Genomic DNA, 20,452 nt, shown 5'->3' on the forward strand with positions numbered 1-20,452 from the left:
GAGCTTCTTGATTCACACCGTGGCGAAAATGTGCCATATTATGATATTACACAACAGAAGGTTGCCACTTTCATTGAAGTTGAAGATTGACCTTTTGTTTTTTTAGTAAAATTGATTGATTGAAGGGTTCCTTCATATTTGCATGCTGAGAATTACGTTGTGATTTGTCAGCAGCCAAACCACAGCGACGCTAGACCTATGGTTAATTTGACATAATGCGATATGTTAGGTTCTAAATGTTTAGAATAATTGGCAAATCGTGAACACAAACTTGTCTAGATATAGATCTTAGAGTCTATAGGTTTTATTAGACAATGTTCAATGTGATTCAAGTCAAGATTCAAGAACATACAAGCTGCAGAAAGAAGATTTCATAATCTGTTTGGTTCGACCGATCGAAAGACAGATTCGATCGATCGAAAGTCGTATCTGCAGAATTTTAATTAAGCCCAAACAGCAGTTCAAGCCCATTTAGGATTAGGGTTTCTAATCTACTTCTCCCAGTATATAAAGGAAACCCTAAGCACGTTTTTATGTGGCTTTTCAGAAAGAAAAGAGTGTGCCTCTTTTGTATTTAGGGTTTTGTTCCTAAAAAGCTCTCTTATGTTTTCTACCGGTGCTATTCCTTAAAGAATCTCAAGATCTGGTATTGTAGAAGTTGTTGCCTTCTCTTGTCATCAAAGGTGTTGATGATCTAAACCTTCAAGGGTGGTCTTGGAGTTACAAACAGGAGAGTTTGTATTGCTAAACCTTTGAGTGGGATCTCAAAGTCACAAACGGGGGTGTTTGTGTTTTGCAAAGGCCAAAGAAAGAAAGAGTCTGTGGATTCGGAGCTTGCATGTGGTCGTGTTAGTAAATTCTACTGGTTGGTAGCAATAAGAAGTCGAGCGTGGGGCTTGTAAGTCTTATTGTATGAACTTCGATTCTTTCTAGTGGATTTGCTTTTTACCTTGAGGATAGCTAGGTTAAATCCTCCCCAGGTTTTTTACCGGTTTGGTTTTCCTGGGTGATCATATCATTGTCTTATTTATTTTCCGCTGCTATACATGATATGATTGTGATATGATTGTTTAATTGTGATAACCTAAACTTGTAATTTGGACTAAGTAATCACTTAGCTAATTAGCTAGGTTAATCTAATTGTGTTTTAAGGGGTCTAAAAACACGTGGTCGTGTCAATAAGTTCTACTGGTTGGTAGCAATAAGAAGTCGAGCGTGGGGGCTTGTAAGTCTTATTGTATGAACTTCGATTCTTTCTAGTGGATTTGCTTTTTACCTTGAGGATAGTTAGGTTAAATCCTCCCCAGGTTTTTTACCGGTTTGGTTTTTCTGGGTGATCATATCATTGTCTTATTTATTTTCCGCTGCTATACATGATATGATTGTTTGATTGTGATAACCTAGACTTGTAATTTGGACTAAGTAATCACTTAGCTAATTAGCTAGGTTAATCTAATTGTGTTTTAAGGGGTCTAAAAACTATCACGATAGAGAAACCTTCTGTCCCTCGCTTGAACCGTGTTCCTATGCTATATTTTCCAAGTCTTATTTAAATTTATCTACTTTCTTTTCTAATGTATAGGGATCAGTTGTTATATTGTGTGAGCCACTTAATTTTCTTTCCTTTGCAACTTTAATGAATAATGACTGTTTGACATTCCCATATGAAAACCTCAGAAAAACACAAAGCCAAACCTTATTCTAAATTTGGCTGAAAGAAATTATTTTTAGCTTAGGCTTTCATCAGAACTAAAGACACCCCCACAGGAAAGTAATATTACCCACTTGGCTTCATAATCTTTCTTTTTAACTAACCAAAGTTGTTGTTTTCATGGTCTTTCTTTTCAAATAACCAAAGGTAAATAACAACAATGCAGTTAATGTGTACATAAACAAATATGAAAAGAGAGGTAGGTAGCTTGTCATGTGCTTTGCTTGGGAGTTAGAATGTGGCTATAAAGAACTAGCTATTCATTTAAGAACACTGATAGTAGCAAAACAAAAGAAGAAACAAATAGCAAAGTAACATGAGGAATATCACCATCCTACTCTTGCTGCTCTTTGGCTTATCAAGATTCATCGTCTTAGGAAAAGTTCGTGTTAGAGTAGTGAACAAGCTAGGATCTGGTATGATCATGAACATCCACTGTCAATCACACGATAATGATCTCGGTTATATTGCTGTTCCAGATGGGTTGGAGGTGGAATGGAAATTCTCTGTGAATACTTGGGGCACGACATTGTTTTACTGTGATGTGCAACGGGATAACTCAAATTGGCATCATTTTGTTGCTTATTCATATGAATGGTACTCTAACCGTTGCCAGACTGTATGTAGTTGGTTGATTTCGAAGGATGGCCAATTATTTGTATATAACCAAGAATTGGGAAACTGGGATTTGATGCCATTTCAAGATTAGGCCATGGTATAGCCTGAAATATTTGCTTACTCCACCATTCATAGTAAGGAAGCTCATCAGACTTGTCTAGCTGTAAGTCACAGTAAAGTAACGAAAATTGTGATACCAATAACACTAAAAATTATTCATCAATAAATCTCAAGTTCTTTTTAATATACTATATCTGAAGCTAATTATTTCTTGAACACATTGTAGATTATTAACTCTTTCTTCACTATTTTGCGCCATTTCAAGTTTTCAACTCCTTTTTTTTCACTTTTTTTTTTTTTTGGTTGCAAAAGCTACCGAAAATTACAGGATACCAAACAGCCATGACAATGATTGTTTCATTAGTCTCTTCCATGAATGATATTCCTAAAAGTTACTAAATATTAGGCAAGAACAACTGCTACAACGGTTTTTTTTGTTATCCTTGCTAGGGACAATTTAGAATATACAATTAAAACAATTATGCAAAAAAAGACCAGTCGTACTATGAAACTAGTATACAAAGGTAAATAAATTAATCAATGGTGCAATACTCAGTCGCAGTCGAAGGAGCCAGGTCAGTTTTCATGTCGGGTGGGCTAACTACATTATTGTTTGAATAAAAATGACGTTTAATAAAAAGTTTCATCATCGTCATGAAATCTCTTGTATCATCACATCGATCAAAATCAAAGTAGCAATCAGCAATTGTAAGCAATATAACCCATCATACCAAAAAAAAAGGTTGAAACGTGTTTGATTGGGACCCACACGTTTCACCAGCATGCTCAGCGCCACCCATAATATATATAGGAATAGGATTGAATTCCCATATCATAGTCATCATCAAGGCTTGACCCATGACTTTTTGCAGATAGGTACTGTTCACCAGTAATGATTGACAGTCCAATGCCACTTCAAACCTGGTAGAGTATTATTTTTATTATTGGGATAGTTTAATGAAAAGTTTGTTCCTTAAGAAAATTCAGATAGGGGCCAAAATGGCCCATTAGCATTAATTTTTGAAATATTTAGCAACAGAGCACTGTTTCGGAAATAATTAGGGAAATACCACTTTTTCCGAAAACGCCGCTATAGGGCCCGAAAACGTCACTATAGGGCTTAAAAAACACCCCTATAGGGCCCCTTGAACCTGTTATGAGGACTTATAAAAAAAATTTGCAGGAAAACGCCGCTATAGGGCTTAAAAACGCCACTATAGGGCCCCTTGAACCTGTTATGGGACTTATAAAAAAATTTTGTAAGAAAACGCCGCTATAGGACCCAAAAACGTCACTATAGGGCTTAAAAACGCCACTATAGGTCCCCTTGAACCTGTTATACTTATAAAAAAATTTTGCAGGAAAACGCCGCTATAGGGCCCGAAAAAGTGGTATTTCCCTAATTATTTCCGAAACAGTGCTCTGTTGCTAAATATTTCAAAAATTAATGCTAATGGGCCATTTTGGCCTTCGGATAGGTGTAAAACACCTCCGGTTAGTATTTAAACCCCTGAGAATCTACAAACATGCTCCAATCTGGTATGCAAATTTTAAAAATTTTACAACCCGTGAACAGTAGATACTTATATTTAGAGCATTAGCAGCCGGAGATGCAAAAAAATTCTATTTTGCATCTTCAAAAACTTATTTTATCTATTTTACCATCTCATTTTACAATACCTCCAACATCCCAATTTCTATTTTTACATCCAACTGATTAAAATAATATAAACTATATCATATAATATAAAAAAATTATGTTCTCTTTTCTCTTCCAAAACTCAGCCACCACAAACACCACCAAAACTCAACCACCAACCCCAATTTGTTACCACCAAAATTACCCCAAAAAAATTGTCACCACCAACATTACCCAAAAATAATGGCCACCACCATCACTGAAAATCCAAACCACAACCATCAAAGCTCAACCCCCACCACCACAACCATTGCAACTCACCACCACAAAAAATGACTCACCATCACCATCCACCACACACTACAAAAAAACTGGGCTATTGCGGCAATTCCACCCGCCTGCTATGCACTGCCACAATAGTTCAATTGCGACGATAACAAAAAACGCCGCTATAAATTCACCTTTTAGTGGCGTTTTTGGTTTTTTGCGGCAGGAAGAAAACCGTCGCCATATGTTGTCAGAATTCATGTCTATTGACTTTTAGTGGCTGGTTATACCTGCCGCTATTGTGGCAACCTATAGCGGTGGGCATTAAGCCCCACTATAGGGAATGAATTAAAACGAACTCATTGAACTTTTAGCAGCGGGTAGAAACACTGCTATATATGTAAACATTTCAGCAGCAGGGGAAAACGCCGCTATAGAGAATCATTTAGGGCATGTTTGGTAAACTGTAATAAGCGCTGTAATGTAATAGTTATTCCTATGATTTAGTTATTCTTTAGTTTGGTTATGTTTTTATTACAAGGAATAACCATTCCTTATGAATAGCTATTCTTCAAAATGAGGAATAAATATTCCTCTTTAAAAGGTTGTATTAGCTATTCCTTAGTAAGTGCAATAATTTCAAAATTTAATATATTTCCAAGTAAACAAACTTTCCATATACATTTAACAATTATAAAAATAAAAAATCATAAAAAATAACACATATCTCTCTTAAATTTAAAAATAACAATTTTTAAGGAAATATAATTGTATGAGTAAGAAATTTCCAAAAATAAATGTTAAGTTTCATTCTAATGTTATAACTCACAACCAAACTAATGAATAAGTTTAGTTATTACATTACAACACATTTTATTCCTAGTAATAAAGATTACAATTCCTGTTGTAATTCTCATTCAGTGTACCAAACGTACCCTTAAATCATAATATGTGCGCCTTTAGCAGCACTTTTTGACCGTTGTTATAGAGTTTCTTTTTTTTTCCCAGCCAGCCTGTATTAAAACCACTATTTTTTTTTTTACAAACATGTTACAAAGAACCTATAACTAATTAACACAATACTACAAATGTAACTAATTAACAACACAACAAATGTCTCCAAACTAACGTAATATTAACATCAAAATATATTATCAATTTACATATAACATTGTCTAGTTAATTGAATAGTTGCTCAAATAGTTTAATCATAACAAGTTCCACTTATAAGACATGCTTCTCCGTCGACATATCCCTTGTACCATCACGCTGTAAGCGTCCAGCTCTTCGGTCCTAAAACCAAATGCAAAAAAACAAATTTTGATAAGAATTTCATACCTCAATGACAGAACTGCTATAATCATCTTTGTGCACAAAATGATATTATTTTATTAAGTAGTTGTACATAACACCACTAAGGCATGGGAGAATGCATATGTGGTTAAATCTAGACCTTACACATGGAACGGCTATGAGCAGAGGAAGAGAAAGTGTTGGCTAAGGGATCTTGTTCTTGGTTTGTGCTAAAGGTGTGACTGCCTTAGAAAGAAAGTAAGATATGCACCTAACATGGTACTTAAGCACTTACAAAAAAGGAGATAGTGACTTTCTGAGGTCAGCAACTATGAGGACACCCCTTATTGGTTGAGTGCATGTTGGACCACTTCAATGACACGTGTATTATTCATAGTACTCTTGATGTCCCTCTCAATGTCCAAGAGTTGTTCCCTGAGCAGTGGCAAAGTCACCTACGCACGAATCCCAATGCCACATTGGCACAATTCCTATCTTCCAATTAGCAAATAACCTCACAGCTATGAAAAAGTCCAAGATAAGAAAATGATGACTTGACACCTTTCCTTGTACTCAGCCATATTCCTCAGATTATAAGAGCGACATGCAGCTATATTTTTAGGGTAAGAACTCAAATAGATATTAGGAGAAGAGAGTAGAAAGTTGATAAGATAGGAAGGAAAATATCCTTATTGTACAAGATTGACCTGTTTTCACACATAATACAATCTGAGAAGAGCAAGAACATTCTATTCTTACTCACACCGTGGTTTTTCATCCCTTTATAGGGTTTTCCACGTACATCCCATGTCTTTCTATTTTCTTTTTATCACTTTCTTTCTCTCTTTTGAGTGTCATGTTAAAACTAGCATCTTTTCAAGCTTTTCATGTAAATGTACTTTTAAATAACTTATTCTGCTCACTCATATAAGTCCAAATCTAACTTACACATACAGTAGTTTATATTATTTTATTGGGTTGTATGTAAAAATAAAAATTGGTATGTAGGATGAGTTGTAAAATAAATTGGTAAAATAGATAAAGTAGGTTTTTAGGGTGTAAAATATAATCTTTTTTGGCCACCCGAATGCGAATACTATAACCCTCAATCCAATCCTATTAGGTTGAAAAAAAAAAAAAAAACCCTTAACATAGTATGCTTTTAGGACATCTAATATTTTCCAACATCTATATTTTCTTAAATGTAATGCCTAACAACTTGGATTTTGGAGAATATAATTATGCACACGTTACGTTTGATAAATAAATAAATAAAGAAAATCCGTCCAAAGGTAAGATCTTTATGTTTGGTTTATCAATAACTATATGAATTATTTAATCTTTCAAATTATTTTAAATTTAATGTCATGCTTACCAATTATCACCCATCAATTTTAGGTGATGTCCTCAAAATAAATAAAAAGAAAAATTCTAAAGTATAAACAATAAATTGTACCTCTAACTTTAACCTATTTTCATTTTTTATCCCTATAATTTTACTGTTTTTTCCATTTCATCCGTTAACTTATTAATTAAGTTTTTAATGTATGTAATCCTTCCATCCACAAAACTATGTCATTAAGAGTTTGTTTGGCATCAACTTCAACTTTTAACTTCTATGTAAGGTATAAGTATACTTTAGCACAATTTCAGCAAAAGGTTCTAAGCAAAAAGTTAGATAAATTGTTCTCAAACGGACACTAAACACTATAGAACGACTTAGTTTTGTTATTTTTTAGAATTCATATTTATAAGAAATTATGAAGAAAAAATTATTAAATTTATTATTAAAAATATAATACATTACTATTTAAAATAAAAATCAATCACCTATTTTTATTTTATTTATTTCCTCTCTCTCTCTCTTTCTCTCTCTCTCTCTCTCTCTCTCTACCAAGGGACCCCCCCCTCCTCAACCACTCCCCACAATAATAAAAAAAAATTATATATATAATATAATTTGAAACTATGGATCTAGAAAATTATATTTGGTCCCCCAAAATTAAATGTTAGCCCAAACAAATAAAATAGTCAGTTGACCATCTAAGGCACATTTGTGATTGGTATGACACTTTAGTTTTTGGGATCCAAAGTTAAAATTTTAGCATTGAGATTTGAGTACTACCATATTGTTTTACTCCCCCTAAAGAATTGTTTGGGTATTTTGTCTTTGATTTTTTTTTATTTGTATTTGTTAACATTAATTAATTATTTAGTTAGAAAAATTTTGGACATATAAATGAGATAATAAATATGATTGTCAACCTTGACGGTTTATGCTATGCTCTCCATGAATTGAATGTTCGCTTCTTAAAGATACAACTCTTTTACCACCATAATATCTCTTTAATAAGTCATTTGGAATTCATAGGCATAATGCATTTGGAAAAATTGCACTTTTTTTAATCATTTAGGAAATAGTTCTAAATTATCCCACATCGCTTAGGTTTGTGTTAGGAGAGGGACTTATAACTCGCTCCATGACTCCAACTACCGCATGCAGTTTTGGAGTTGGCATGTGAGTTTAAGTCCTTATTCCATTCCGCTAAGCATTGAGTCTAGGTTTCCCCTTAAAAAAGTTCTAATTTTCTTAGTAAGTTAATGAAAATCATGTGAGGACCTATCGTTTTTATATCTGAGGTCTTGATGTCATTCGTCTTGTTACATCCACTAAAGTGCTTATCAAAAAAATTCTATTAAAAAAATTTAAAAAAAAAAAAAAAGAATAAAATGTTTTACTTACCACAATGATAACATTTTTCAGACGCACACAACATGGGAAATTTTTTTTTTTTTTTTTTTTGGTTGGTAAACAAGTTTTATCTGCAAGATTTTACTTATCAGGAAAAACTAGAAAATGGAATTTAATCGTTATGAGCATAATGTAGTTCAGGATTCAAACTTTAATTGTGCCAATAATTATTAAAAACCAGAAAATAAATAGCTTATCAATTTGTTTATAAAGTTATTGTACTTATAAAGTGATTATATATAGACACACACTTATTCTTCTAGTGTTTATTACAAATTACAAAATGACAACTTCTACCTTCAAATTTGGAGGAATCTCTTCCGACCCATTACATGACGATTTTTAAGACTATTCGTGTGCATTATTTAAATAAGTCACATAACTCATTAAAACAGTCACCTAACTAAAATCACACATGAATGGTTTCTTCAATCGCCACATAATGGATTGGAGGAAGATAGTACTAGTATTGGTTTGGAGCTAAACTTTTTCCATTTCAAAATGATCATTTTCCATTATAAATATTTTCAAAACTAACAAAATGAAAGATTATTTTATAACAAACTCCTTGATTTTGTATATCGAAAGAGAAATTGTTGTGAAATTTATTACTGTAAGGACTGAAATTTTATTGGTCCCAAAACCGGATTGGGCTTAAATGCTAACGGCCCAAACAATAAATTTGTAGAGCGTGGATAGAAGAACTAGATTTATCCCAGAAGAAAAATGATTAGACTTAACGGTTCAAGAGGGTTTGACACAAATAAGATTAGCAAACTTACCCTCGAAACAAACTAAGTTATTTGTTTCATATGGTTTTCTTCCAGACAGAAATTGTACAAGAGTTCCAATCCCCTTTCTCAGTGCATTCTTCCGGGTTATATATTGCAATCTTGGTGTCATCCTTACCACACACGTGTAGGTTAGATTCGGGGGACTCCTTCCTGTCCCATCCAGCACCTCCTAGAACCATCAACCAGTAGCTGTAAGGCTGCTTGATCACTGTTCAGGCATCATTTCCACATTAATGCGGCCAGAGAGTTGGTTGAAAGGAATTTAATGCGGAGGTAGCAGCTTTTGAAGATATTTGTTTACTTTTCTTTTCTTATCCCTGGTCCAATGTCCCATCTTTAGTTGTGGTGTAACTCTGAAGTAAGTCTTTGATGATATGGCACTCAGATTTACCTTAGACATACGTTGCCGAGAAGGCTTTTGTCCTTGGACGCTTATTGGACCCATCTCACATTGTCTCTATTCCTCTCTTAAATTTATTCTCTTCATAGCCTTATTTGGGCCTCCTCAGATGGTCTAACGTCCTCGAATAGGGCCATAGGCCCAGCTAATACTGCTTTTAACAATACTTCCTAATTAACCGGCCCCCACAATAGCCCCTCAAAATCTTGCTTTTTGACTCCTCAGAAGAAAAGGATGATTTTGATGTCCTTATCCCATTTTATTTTTGGCTTTACTCCATATTCCTGACCTCCTACATGTCTTTTGGTAGGCTCTGGATACGCTCTTGACGCTTCGGCATCCAAAGTGTGCCAGCATTAAATTTTGGCGACGCCTCTATCCCCCACGTTCAATAGTAAGATGTAAATTGTATGGTGGATGGTTTTTCTTGTTTTTCGAGCGGGAATTTTCCCGCTTGTAACTTCTGCGCCACTATAAATAGTTTTTCAAATCAATTCTCTCTCTCTTACTTTCAGCAATCACACAATCCTAGAGCTCATACACTGAACCTGTCACTTTCTTTCGTTTCCCTGTGCGTCTACAAATACTAGACTCTTGTCCGAGGACCCTTTTTCAAACCTGTAAGTCTTCTTAAAACTTGTTTTAGCTTTCATCTTAAACTTGTTAATTTTTCTTCGAAACCCCTTAGTAAAATGGGTAAGTTCAAAGATCTGGTTGAATCCGAGGAGGGTATGAGAAGTTTTTGAGCTAAGTATAGGATCCCACCAACAGTGGGCTTGAGGTACGCTGCCCAGGGGGAATGTGTAATACCCCAATTTTTGCTTTTTATGATTATCATTGTATCTTGTCAATCTTATTATAGAGTTGAGGTAGTATATGTGTGTGCACAGTAAGATGGGAGTAGACAATTTTTGTGGTGCTACAAATAGGTGAGAAATTAAAATTTTAGTGCATACAATTTGGTGCGGCAATTAAAATAATAAATAAAAAGGATGAAGATGTTTTATGGGCTTCTTGGAGACTAAAGAGATAGGCTCAAGAGGATTTTAAAGTCCAGCCCATTATTCCACCAAGCCCACATCAGATTAAAATATAAAGCGGAGGAAAAGATAAATTAGGGTTTCATCACTAAGGAGGCTAAGAGGTGTTTCTTTTCTTGGAGTTTAGAGCACATACGATTGAAGAGGCAAAATTGTTTAGGGGCATAAGATTTGGGCTATGAAATCAAGGTGAGAACTCCATCTTAATACTATTATACTGTTATAAACCTTGAGATATATTTATGGTTTTAGCAGAAAGATGTTGTATATTAGGTAGCTTTATCGTGTTTCTTGAGTTATATATATATATATATATATATATATATATATATATATATATATATTAAAGGATGGCTTACGTTAGGATGACTTTAAGATGGTTTCGTTGGGATATAAATATATATATAATCCAAAAGTTGAGCCACTGAATTTCAAGGATCTATGGTTATGGCATATGTCTTCCTACGGACATGTAAATTTATAATATATTTGAAGTCAATGATCTTGCCACCGTGTGTACCCATGAAAATAGACATGGATCAAAATATTAGTAATAATCATGGCCTTCACGTTTTTCATCGGAGTTATATAATTAAATCCTAAGTTGGCCACTGTGTGTCTCTAGAACAAGCCATGGATTACAAATATCTATTCAGGTATATGGCTCTTACAATTTTTCATTGGGGTTTTATATTAAATCTTAGGTCAGTGATATTTTGGCTACTGCTTTCCTCATGGCGATATGAGTTTTGATTAATGCAAGGGAATATTATTAGTTAGAGAAACTTTAATTTAGTGTTAAGGTGTTATCAGTTCAACACAGTATTTTTTTCCTAGTGAGTCAATTCAATAAGTTTTATATTTTGTGGAGGATAGTATGTAATTTCTATGATTGAATATAGGTCTTATTTAAGAGTGTTTTGAGGCCTTTGGAAGGTGTTTCAGCTGAACTTTCAGAGAGATTCAAGTGCTGTAAGTAATTATGCATAATATGCACAAGTTTTATTCTTTAGGTTCTTAGAAGTCAAAAGTTTTCAAAAGTTATGTTTTTAAAGCTTACGTTTTCTAAAGTTTATTGAAAGAATTATTTTTACATTATTGAAAGAGAAACTTCGACTTTTAGACAATGTTTTAAAGAGAGACTTCGAATTTGAAATAATGTTTTGAATTTCCAAATCTCATTTAAAAGATGATTTCTAAACTAAACTATTTTCCGAAAATAATTGAGTTTCAAAGTAAGTTTTCTAAAAAGGTTCTTGTTCTTTAAGTTTGTTAAAACCAAGTGATTTTAGTCACATTCCTATTCTCAAATGGTATTTAAAATGTTTCTTTTAGCAAATTTAATTTTCATATTTACTCAAGAATTGTAATATATTTACATAAACTCCTCAGTCGCTATTCGTTTCCCAAGAGAGTCAAGCATCCTTTGATTTATATTCTATTGAATATTGTGATCTTTGATATGCCTCTGTATTTGAAAGGAAATTGTTAATATCAAGTAAATTATTTTATTTTGTATAAGCTTTACTTTGTGATATGTGACTTAAATAAGTGTTTTTAGAATTGATCAGATATATCAGATATGTGTGTAAATCTGCTCACAAGATTGTATGTGAGAATATGTGTTGATCCCTCACCAACAGGGGTTAGATGTTGGTATCCGCTCACAGGATTGTATATGAGAATATGTGATGTGTATATGTGATACTGTGCTCTGATCAATTATCTGTATGTGTTTTTGAATAACTTTAAGATTTGATTATATATATATATGTGTGTGTGTGTGTGTGTGTTTAGTGGTTCTTTATATGTTTGGAAAACTATATCGAATATTTTGAGTGAAATTGTGAAATCAAACTCGTGCTTTGCTTGACTCTATTCTGTTGTATATTGTGTATAATTGCTTACTGGATGTGTGGCTCACCCCATCAATTACAATTTTTCAGATTAAAGTTTAGTTGGGTAACAGAACCTTTGGATTGCTTCGTAAGGTGCAAGAGAGAGCGTGGGAGTTTTAGGCGAAGTCAATAATACTGGAAGTCTTAAAAGATTATTAGTTATATTTTTTTTTGTTATTCCGCTTTAGATTTCACTGTATTTTGGAGATTATTCTAAATTTGTGGAGTTTGGATTTTGTAAGAGGTTTTATTTAAGAGTATTGTTTCTTGGGAGTTTTTAATTTATTTTGGATTAATTACGTTTATGGAGTTATATAAGTTTAGTAGTTTGGTCATGCATCTAAATTCATGTTCCATAGATTTGGGTCGTGACAGAATGGGTTGGCAATAGGAGAACAGAGGAGGTGGTCATTCCCATGATCGCCTTCATAGAAGGTGGGATGACCATTCCCATGGGTGCTATTACTAGAAGCTACCTTAGGTTTTTTAGGTTATCTCCCACACAGTGTGCCTCAAACATGTTTAGGGTCCTAGGAAGTATAGAAACCTTAAATGAGAGAATGAACTTAAACTTGACCCATCATGATGTAAACTGGGTGTACAATCTACATAATTGGAAGAGGCAGGGATATTACCTCAAATCGAGGTATCCCATAGTAAGACTAATCCAGTGCCTTCCCACTTCAAACAAAAATTTAAAGGAGGACTTCCTTATTTTTTCCGGGGAATGGCACGATGGCTTGCCTTGCCCAACGGAGGAGGGAGAACCCGGTGGAAGTATAGCCGTGGACTCATGAATTTTGGTTTACATCTTTTCTTTGTTTGTTCTGTGTCTCAATATCCTTGTTTCTCATGAAACTTTCCTTTAATTCAATGATTTTGCAGATAGGCGTTATACCAAACCAAACTCAACTTTGTCAACAAAGCGAGCTTGAATAGGGTGTTACGAGCCGAAATATATGTGAACGAAACTGACGGTCAACTCCAAGCAGCTCATTTGATCCTCGGATACACAACTCTCTCGTTCGCCTTCCGAGCTCCTAAGTACGTTATCCGAGCTCGTGACCCTCGGCTCCAACGTATCAGCGTTGCCTACCAGGGGTTCGTCGTTCCAGAGGGTATCCCGCTCCCTAGAGACACTCCCCTCACCGAGTCACTTTTTGTTGCCAGTCTTTCAGCAGGAGCATCCACATCCCAACCCGTCCTCAGAGAAGAAGAGGACAAAAGAGAGGAAGAAGAAGAAGAAGAAAGAAATCCGAACAAAGTTGTAGATTTGACAGACTCTTCGAACGAGTTCGAGGTTTTCAATCAGACTATACACTCTGAGGACGATCTCGACAAAATGGGTGTACAAAGGAAACCCCAAAGAAGTCTAATGGAGCTGATAGAGAACCAGCCCGGGAAAAATGCACCGGGGAGATCTACATAGTTTCAAATTCCTCCTCCTTCCACCAAGTCTCCTCCTCCCGCTCCTCACTAACTTCCTCACCAACCTCCTTAGTAGGTCAGAGCTGAAACTGCTGATTTGAAAAGGCGAAGGGGGCAGAAAGGGAAGGACATGGTGGATACTGGAAAATCCCATCCGACCCGGGAAGAAAAGGCCCAACGAGCTACAAAGCAGCAGAAGGTCAGCCATACCTTACAATGGGGCCAGGAAAGGTCGGACACTCAACCTCCTGAGCCACAAGCTTGGTTGCCATCACCTATGCACAGTGGGGAGCCCCTGAGGGATGAGGCATCACTTAGGGATTTCAACGGTGGCATTGGGTGCCACGTAGCCTTGGCCGTAGAGGAGGCTTTATTGCTTGCAAGGGATATGGCCGAGCTAAAAAATGCAAGGAAGAATAAACTCATCCTTAACAATAAAAGATATTTGGGAATAGTATAGTGTCAACTCTCTTCCCTTTTTTTTACTTGCAATTATTATTTACTGATGTGTGCTTTTATTGACTATGGTGTTGATCCTTTCTTTTTAGGTTATCCAAAATACTTTTAGACCGGATGAAATGTTCAATAACTGTTACCAACAGTTAGAGAATGAAAGGAAAAAACGGATGTCTGCCGTACAAACTTTGACCATATCGGAGCACAACCTGGCCGAGGCGAGGAAAAAATTGACTGCTAAGGAGCAGGATCGTCGTAGCGCTGATTCGGCCTTGGAAGGCACACAAAGGCAAGCCGAGGATCAGAGGAAACGCCCACGCGAAGCAAATGAAGAATTGAAAGCTGCCAGGGAGCAATTGGCAGCCCTTAAAAAGCAGCTGGAGGAAACCCAACGGCTAAAGGATCAAGTTGAGAAATCCAAGAAGGAGGCCGAGAAGGCAAAGGTTGAGGCCGAGAAGGCAATGGACGTGGCCGAACAGAAAGGTTATGACCTCGAGGTAGCTGAAACCGAGGAAACCCTTAGGGCAGAGGTCCCAGTGGTGTGCCACATATACTGTGCCCAAACTTGGGATGAAGCCCTTAATCGAGCTGGGGTTGAGGCTTCATCTGAGTTGAGGAAGGCAGAGAATGTGTTTTACCCTCCTGCAATCTGAGCCTCGGATCCTCCTTCCACTCAAGCCGAAGTGATTTCCGTAACTGTTGATCCAAATCCAGAAGTATCTCTTTAAGATCAACCTCCTCCTATCCAACAAGAACCAGCCAAAGAGATCAGTGCTTCCCAAGAAGCATCCTTGGATAAAGCTGTAGCCGTTCCGGAGGCAGAGGTAGCTTCTCAAGGATTTCAATAAGACTTGGCTTCTACAGTCATGCCAGCTATGGGAGCTTCTAAGGACAAAGAGGGAATAACTACCTCGAAGGTAGACAAACCGGCAACCAAACTTCCAAGCTTCAAATTAAGCTGAAAAAATAGGCCTTATTTTGTAATTCAATTAGAAATTTTGTAAGGGATTTTGTTTTTGTTTGTTTGTTTGTTTTTTTTTTTTTTTTTTTTTTTAGATATATCTTAATGAAGTACGCATTTTTACCTCTTGGAATTTGTTTGAGTTGCTATGTATCTCATTTTTGTGTTGTTTGTTTTGTCATTTTAGTTTGAGTGGTTTCATCTTGATTGTCCTTGGTTTATACAAGAGAAAAAATATAACTTACACACATTAACAGTTGGCAGCTAAAATGGACGATAACCATTAAGACTATAACATCACATAGATATATTTTGGATATGCATATATCCATTCTAATAAATTGAAACTTAAGGAAGCGTTCAAAAGTTAGATAAAGTTAGGTCTAAGGTACTTCAATTATACATTAAGTGATGCTCACAAGCCTATTGTGATTTATATCTTCACTAGGTAATTAGGAACCCTGTGATCCGAGGATGGCACTTGAGGGTTTATTATTTTGAAATGCCCAAGTTCATGTGGCACTGGTATTGTAATAATAAGAGGCTGTATTAGTTTCCATTGAACCCATTTAATGCTTCAATAGATGTCATAGGGTATTAATTTCCACTAAGTTTGTGATCCGAGGAACCTGACATAACTTAGTTTCTGTTTAATACTTCAATAGATGTCATAGGGTATTAATTTCCATTAAGTTTGTGGTCCGAGGAACCTGACATAACTTAGTTTCTGTTTAATACTTCAATAGATGTCATAGGTTATTAATTTCCACTAAATTTGTGGTCCGAGGAACCTGACATTACTTAGTTTCTATTTAATACTTCAATAGATGTCATAGGGTATTAATTTCCACTAAGTTTGTGGTCCGAGGAACCTGACATAACTTAGTTTCTGTTTAATACTTCAATAGATGTCATAGGGTATTAATTTCCACTAAGTTTGTGGTCCGAGGAACCTAACATAACTTAGTTTCTGTTTAATATTTCAATAGATATGGAAACGCATGATGTATGATTGGCATAAATTAAAAGAAACTCAAACTAGATTACTTTTATTAATAACTAGTCGCTAACCCGTGCGATGCACGGGAAAACTATTAGAAAATAATAAAGTATGCATATATTAAAAGACAATTTAAGTTCATGTGTGCTTGCAAGGGATATATTAAAAGCCTTATCTTTGAGACAAAGAACTGATGTAAACAAACTAACCTTACATAAAACAAATTTAAAAAAAAAAAAAAAACATAAAATTGATGTCACGGGAAATTCAGCCACATAGTAGTAATATATAAATATCTTAAAACCTAAACCTAAACCTAAACTTAAACTTAAGGACTAAATATTTATGCACCTTCTCTTGTTTTCCTGATGTATTTGGTTAAAAACATAAAACTGATGTCACGAGAAATTCAGCCACATAGTAGTAATATATAAATCTCTTAAAACCTAAACCTAAACGTAAGGACTAAATATATAAACAAACTAACCTTACAAAAGCTGAACTTTATAAGCTAAAATCTATACCGTGAGTTGTAGATCTTGAATGCTATACCGTGCGTTTAGGGCTTCCTACATCTGGAGAGAGAGAGAGAGAGTTTGCAGAAATCAAAGAAAATCTCTCTATAGCTTAAGAAACACAATATACTAAAATCAAAGAGATAAAATTTTCAAAGGACAAAATATTATAGATAATTTAAAAGAATTTTGGTTTAATTCTTGAACACTGCAACTCCATAAAATTCATACTAATAATAATATTTTATGATAGAACAGTTAGAATTTTGGTTTAATTCTTGAACACTGAATTGGAAATTGATTATATGAGTATTCAATGGTGAACAAAGTACTATGTATTAATTAATATATAAACAAAACTAACCTTACAAAAGCTGAACTTTATAAGCTAAAATCTATACCGTGCATTGTAGATCTTGGATGCTTTAGGGCTTCCTACGTCTGGAGAGAGAGAGTTTGCAGAAACCGTGGTTTGCAGAAACCGTGGCTTTATATTTCTTAACTTGAGAGAGGAGTAAGGTTGCTAGGGTTTTGAGGGGTTATAATTTTTATTTATTTTTTATTTTTTAAATATTGTGCTGACGTGGAAAATTGTGGTGCCAGCAAAGGTTTCGGTTTTATATATATATATAGATAATACCTCTTGAGATTGTTTACATTCCAAGGATGGAGTACAGCTTTTTCATCTAGGTCTTCCAGATAATAGGCTCCTATTCCGGCTACTAAAGTAATCCGATAAGGCCCTTCCCAATTAGGCCCCAATTTTCCCCAAGCTGGATTCTTGGTGGTTCCCAGAACTTTCCTCAGCACCAGATCTCCTACAGCTAACGGCCTCAGCTTTACATTAGTATCATAGCCTTGCTTGAGTTTATGCTGGTAGTAAGTCAATTGGACCATTGCATTCTCCCTTTGCTCTTCGATCAAGTCCAAACTTTTTTCTAGCAGCCCATCGTTACCGTTCGAGGTAAATGTACTAGTCCTTAACGTTGGGAAACCAGTTTCCAGAGGGATGACGGCCTCAGCTCCATATGCCATTGAGAAAGGAGTCTCTCCTGTTGACCGTAGAGGCATGTTCGATACGTCCAAAGGACATGTGGCAATTCCTCCACCCATTTTCCTTTCACATCATCCAGCCTCTTTCTAAGTCCATTGACTATAACTTTATTGACAGCCTCATCTTGCCCATTCCCTTGAGGATAAGACGGAGTGGAATATCTATTCTTTATCCCTAAGTCAGAGCAGTATTGCCTGAAGGCTTTACTATCAAATTGAAGATCATTATCCGAGATAAGGGTGTGTGGAGTTCTGAACCGCGTTAAAATATTCTTCCAGATAAACCTCTTAATATCTACATCTCTGATGTTAGCCAAAGGTTCAGTTTCGACCCACTTAGTAAAATAATCCCTACCGACCAGCAGATACTTTTTGTTTCCTAATGCCTTAGGAAAAGGACCTACAATATCTAAACCCCACTAAGTAAAAGGCCAAGGGCTGGAAAGGGGATTAAGAATTCCTCCAGGCTGGTGGATGTTGGGAGCGAATCTTTGACATTGGTCACACTTTCTAACATACTCCTATGCCTCCTTCTGCATATTTGGCCACCAGTATCCTTGAGTAATGGCCCTGTGAGATAGGGACCCTCCCCCCGTGTGACTTCCACAAATTCCTTTATGCAGTTCCTCTAGAAGTAACTCTGACATCTCGGGGTGTATACAAAGCAGATACGGCCCAGAAAAAGAGTGTTTGTACAACTTTTTGTCTTCGGATAACCAAAACCGAGGAGCTTTCCTCCGTATTTTCTCGGCTTCTATTTTCTCTTCAGGCAAGGTGTCACTTTCGAGGAATTTCAGTATGGGGTCCATCTAGCTCGACGCTAGGTTGACTTGATGAACCTGAAGCACATCCTTCCCTGCTGGGGTGAGGGTGCACAAATCCTCAACGATTATCACTCGGGGCAAATTCCGTGTTGAAGAGGTGGCAAGGGTTGTCAAGGAATCGACGTGGGTATTTTCACCTCGGGGAATATGTGACAAGTCAAAAGATTCAAATTTCGTTTGCACACGCCTAACTTGACTCAAATATTCCTGCATTCTTGCATCTCGGGCTTCCAGTTCCCCTTTCACTTGGCCAACTATCAATCTTGAATCCGAGAATACTTCCACTACCTTTCCGCCCATTTTCTGGACCATACTCATTCCCATCAACAAAGCTTCATACTCTGCTTCGTTGTTCGTGGTTGAGAATTCTAGCCTCAAGGACTTCTCAATGATGATCTTTTCGGGGGATACCAGAATTAGCCCCATTCCTGCTCCCCGTTGATTTGCTACACCATCCACATACACTTCTAAGATGAGACGTCCTGTGTGGAAATCAGGCCAACCGACTTTTCATCCATGTCATGTTGCTTCATCTCAGTTTCTTCTGGGAGCTCGGCGAACTCGGCTACTAAATCGGCGAGGACCTGGCTTTTCACGGAGATGCGGGGCATGTATTTGATGTTGAAAGCCCCTAGGATCGTGCCCCACTTAGCAATCCTCCCCGTATAATCTACGCTTCTAAGTATGGACTTGAGTGGTAGTAGAGTGAGGACTACTACGGTGTGCGCCTGAAAGTAATGCGGGAGCTTGCGAGTTGCATGGACTACTGCCAAGACAGCACTTTCTAGCGATAAGTATCACACCTCGGCTTCATGAAGTGACTTACTTACATAATAAACTGGCCTTTGAACGCCACTATCCTCTCGTATTAAGACAAAACTAACTGCGTGAGAGGCAACCGCCAGGTAAGCAAACAGGACTTCGTCCACCTCAGGGCTGAACATGATAGGCGGCTGAGATAGGTACTCTTTCAGCTGCTGAAATGCTACAGCGCATTCCTCGGTCCACTCAAATCCTTTCCATTTATGCAGTAAACAGAAGAAGGGTCTGCACCTATCAACTGACCTGGAGATAAATCAATTCAAAGCAGCAATCATTCCTGTCAATTTCTGCACCTCTTTCGGATTCCGAGGTGCTTGTAAATCGTTAATGGCCTTAATCTAGTCTGGGTTCAACTCAATTCCCCTATGGGTCACCATGTACCCCAAGAACTTTTCGGAGCCTACACCAAAGGAACACTTTGAGGCATTCAGACGTAGCTTATGCTTTCTCAGAATTCCAAAAATACTCGTAAGATCTTCCACATGCTCAGACACCACTTTACTCTTCACAACCATATCATCGATATAGACTTCAATGTTTCTACCTAGTTATGGTTTGAACATTTTAGTCATCATCCGTTGATAGGTAGACCCCGCATTTTTCAAACCAAAGGGCATCACTTTATAATGATTGTTTCTAATGGAGGTGACAAAAGTTATCTTCTCTTGATCATCCAATGCTAACGGTATTTGGTGATATCCCTGAAAGGCATCTAAAAAACTCATTCGAGGATGACCAATTCTTGCATCCACCAACTGGTCTATCTTCGGCATAGGAAAAGGATCCTTGGGACAAGCCTTATTGAGGTCTGTGAAGTCCACGCACACTCGCCACTTCCCAGTCTTCTTTTTTACCACCACCGTATTGGTTAACCATTGAGGAGAAAAAATCTCCTTGATAGCCCCGGCCTGCTTGAGCTTG

General features: G+C 36.4%; 1 protein-coding gene across 1 annotated transcript; it reads left to right on the forward strand.

Moving 5' to 3' along the window:
- Positions 1-14,030: 14,030 nt before the first annotated feature.
- LOC115951828 (myosin heavy chain, embryonic smooth muscle isoform-like) lies at positions 14,031-15,009 on the forward strand. Its single transcript, XM_031068968.1, has 2 exons — positions 14,031-14,354; positions 14,449-15,009. Exons 1-2 carry the CDS (start codon positions 14,031-14,033, stop codon positions 15,007-15,009), a joined length of 885 nt encoding a protein of 294 aa, XP_030924828.1.
- Positions 15,010-20,452: the final 5,443 nt, after the last annotated feature.

This window comes from Quercus lobata, chromosome 7, assembly GCF_001633185.2.
Source record: "Quercus lobata isolate SW786 chromosome 7, ValleyOak3.0 Primary Assembly, whole genome shotgun sequence".
NCBI lineage: Eukaryota > Viridiplantae > Streptophyta > Magnoliopsida > Fagales > Fagaceae > Quercus > Quercus lobata.

Excerpts from the sequence above, each read along its gene's own strand:
- LOC115951828 (XM_031068968.1), top strand. The coding sequence starts at position 14,031 with ATGGTGGATACTGGAAAATCCCATCCGACCCGGGAAGAAAAGGCCCAA. Across the intron at positions 14,355-14,448 it reads ATAAAAGATATTTGGGAATA|GTTATCCAAAATACTTTTAG; the intron begins GTATAGTGTCAA and ends CTTTCTTTTTAG.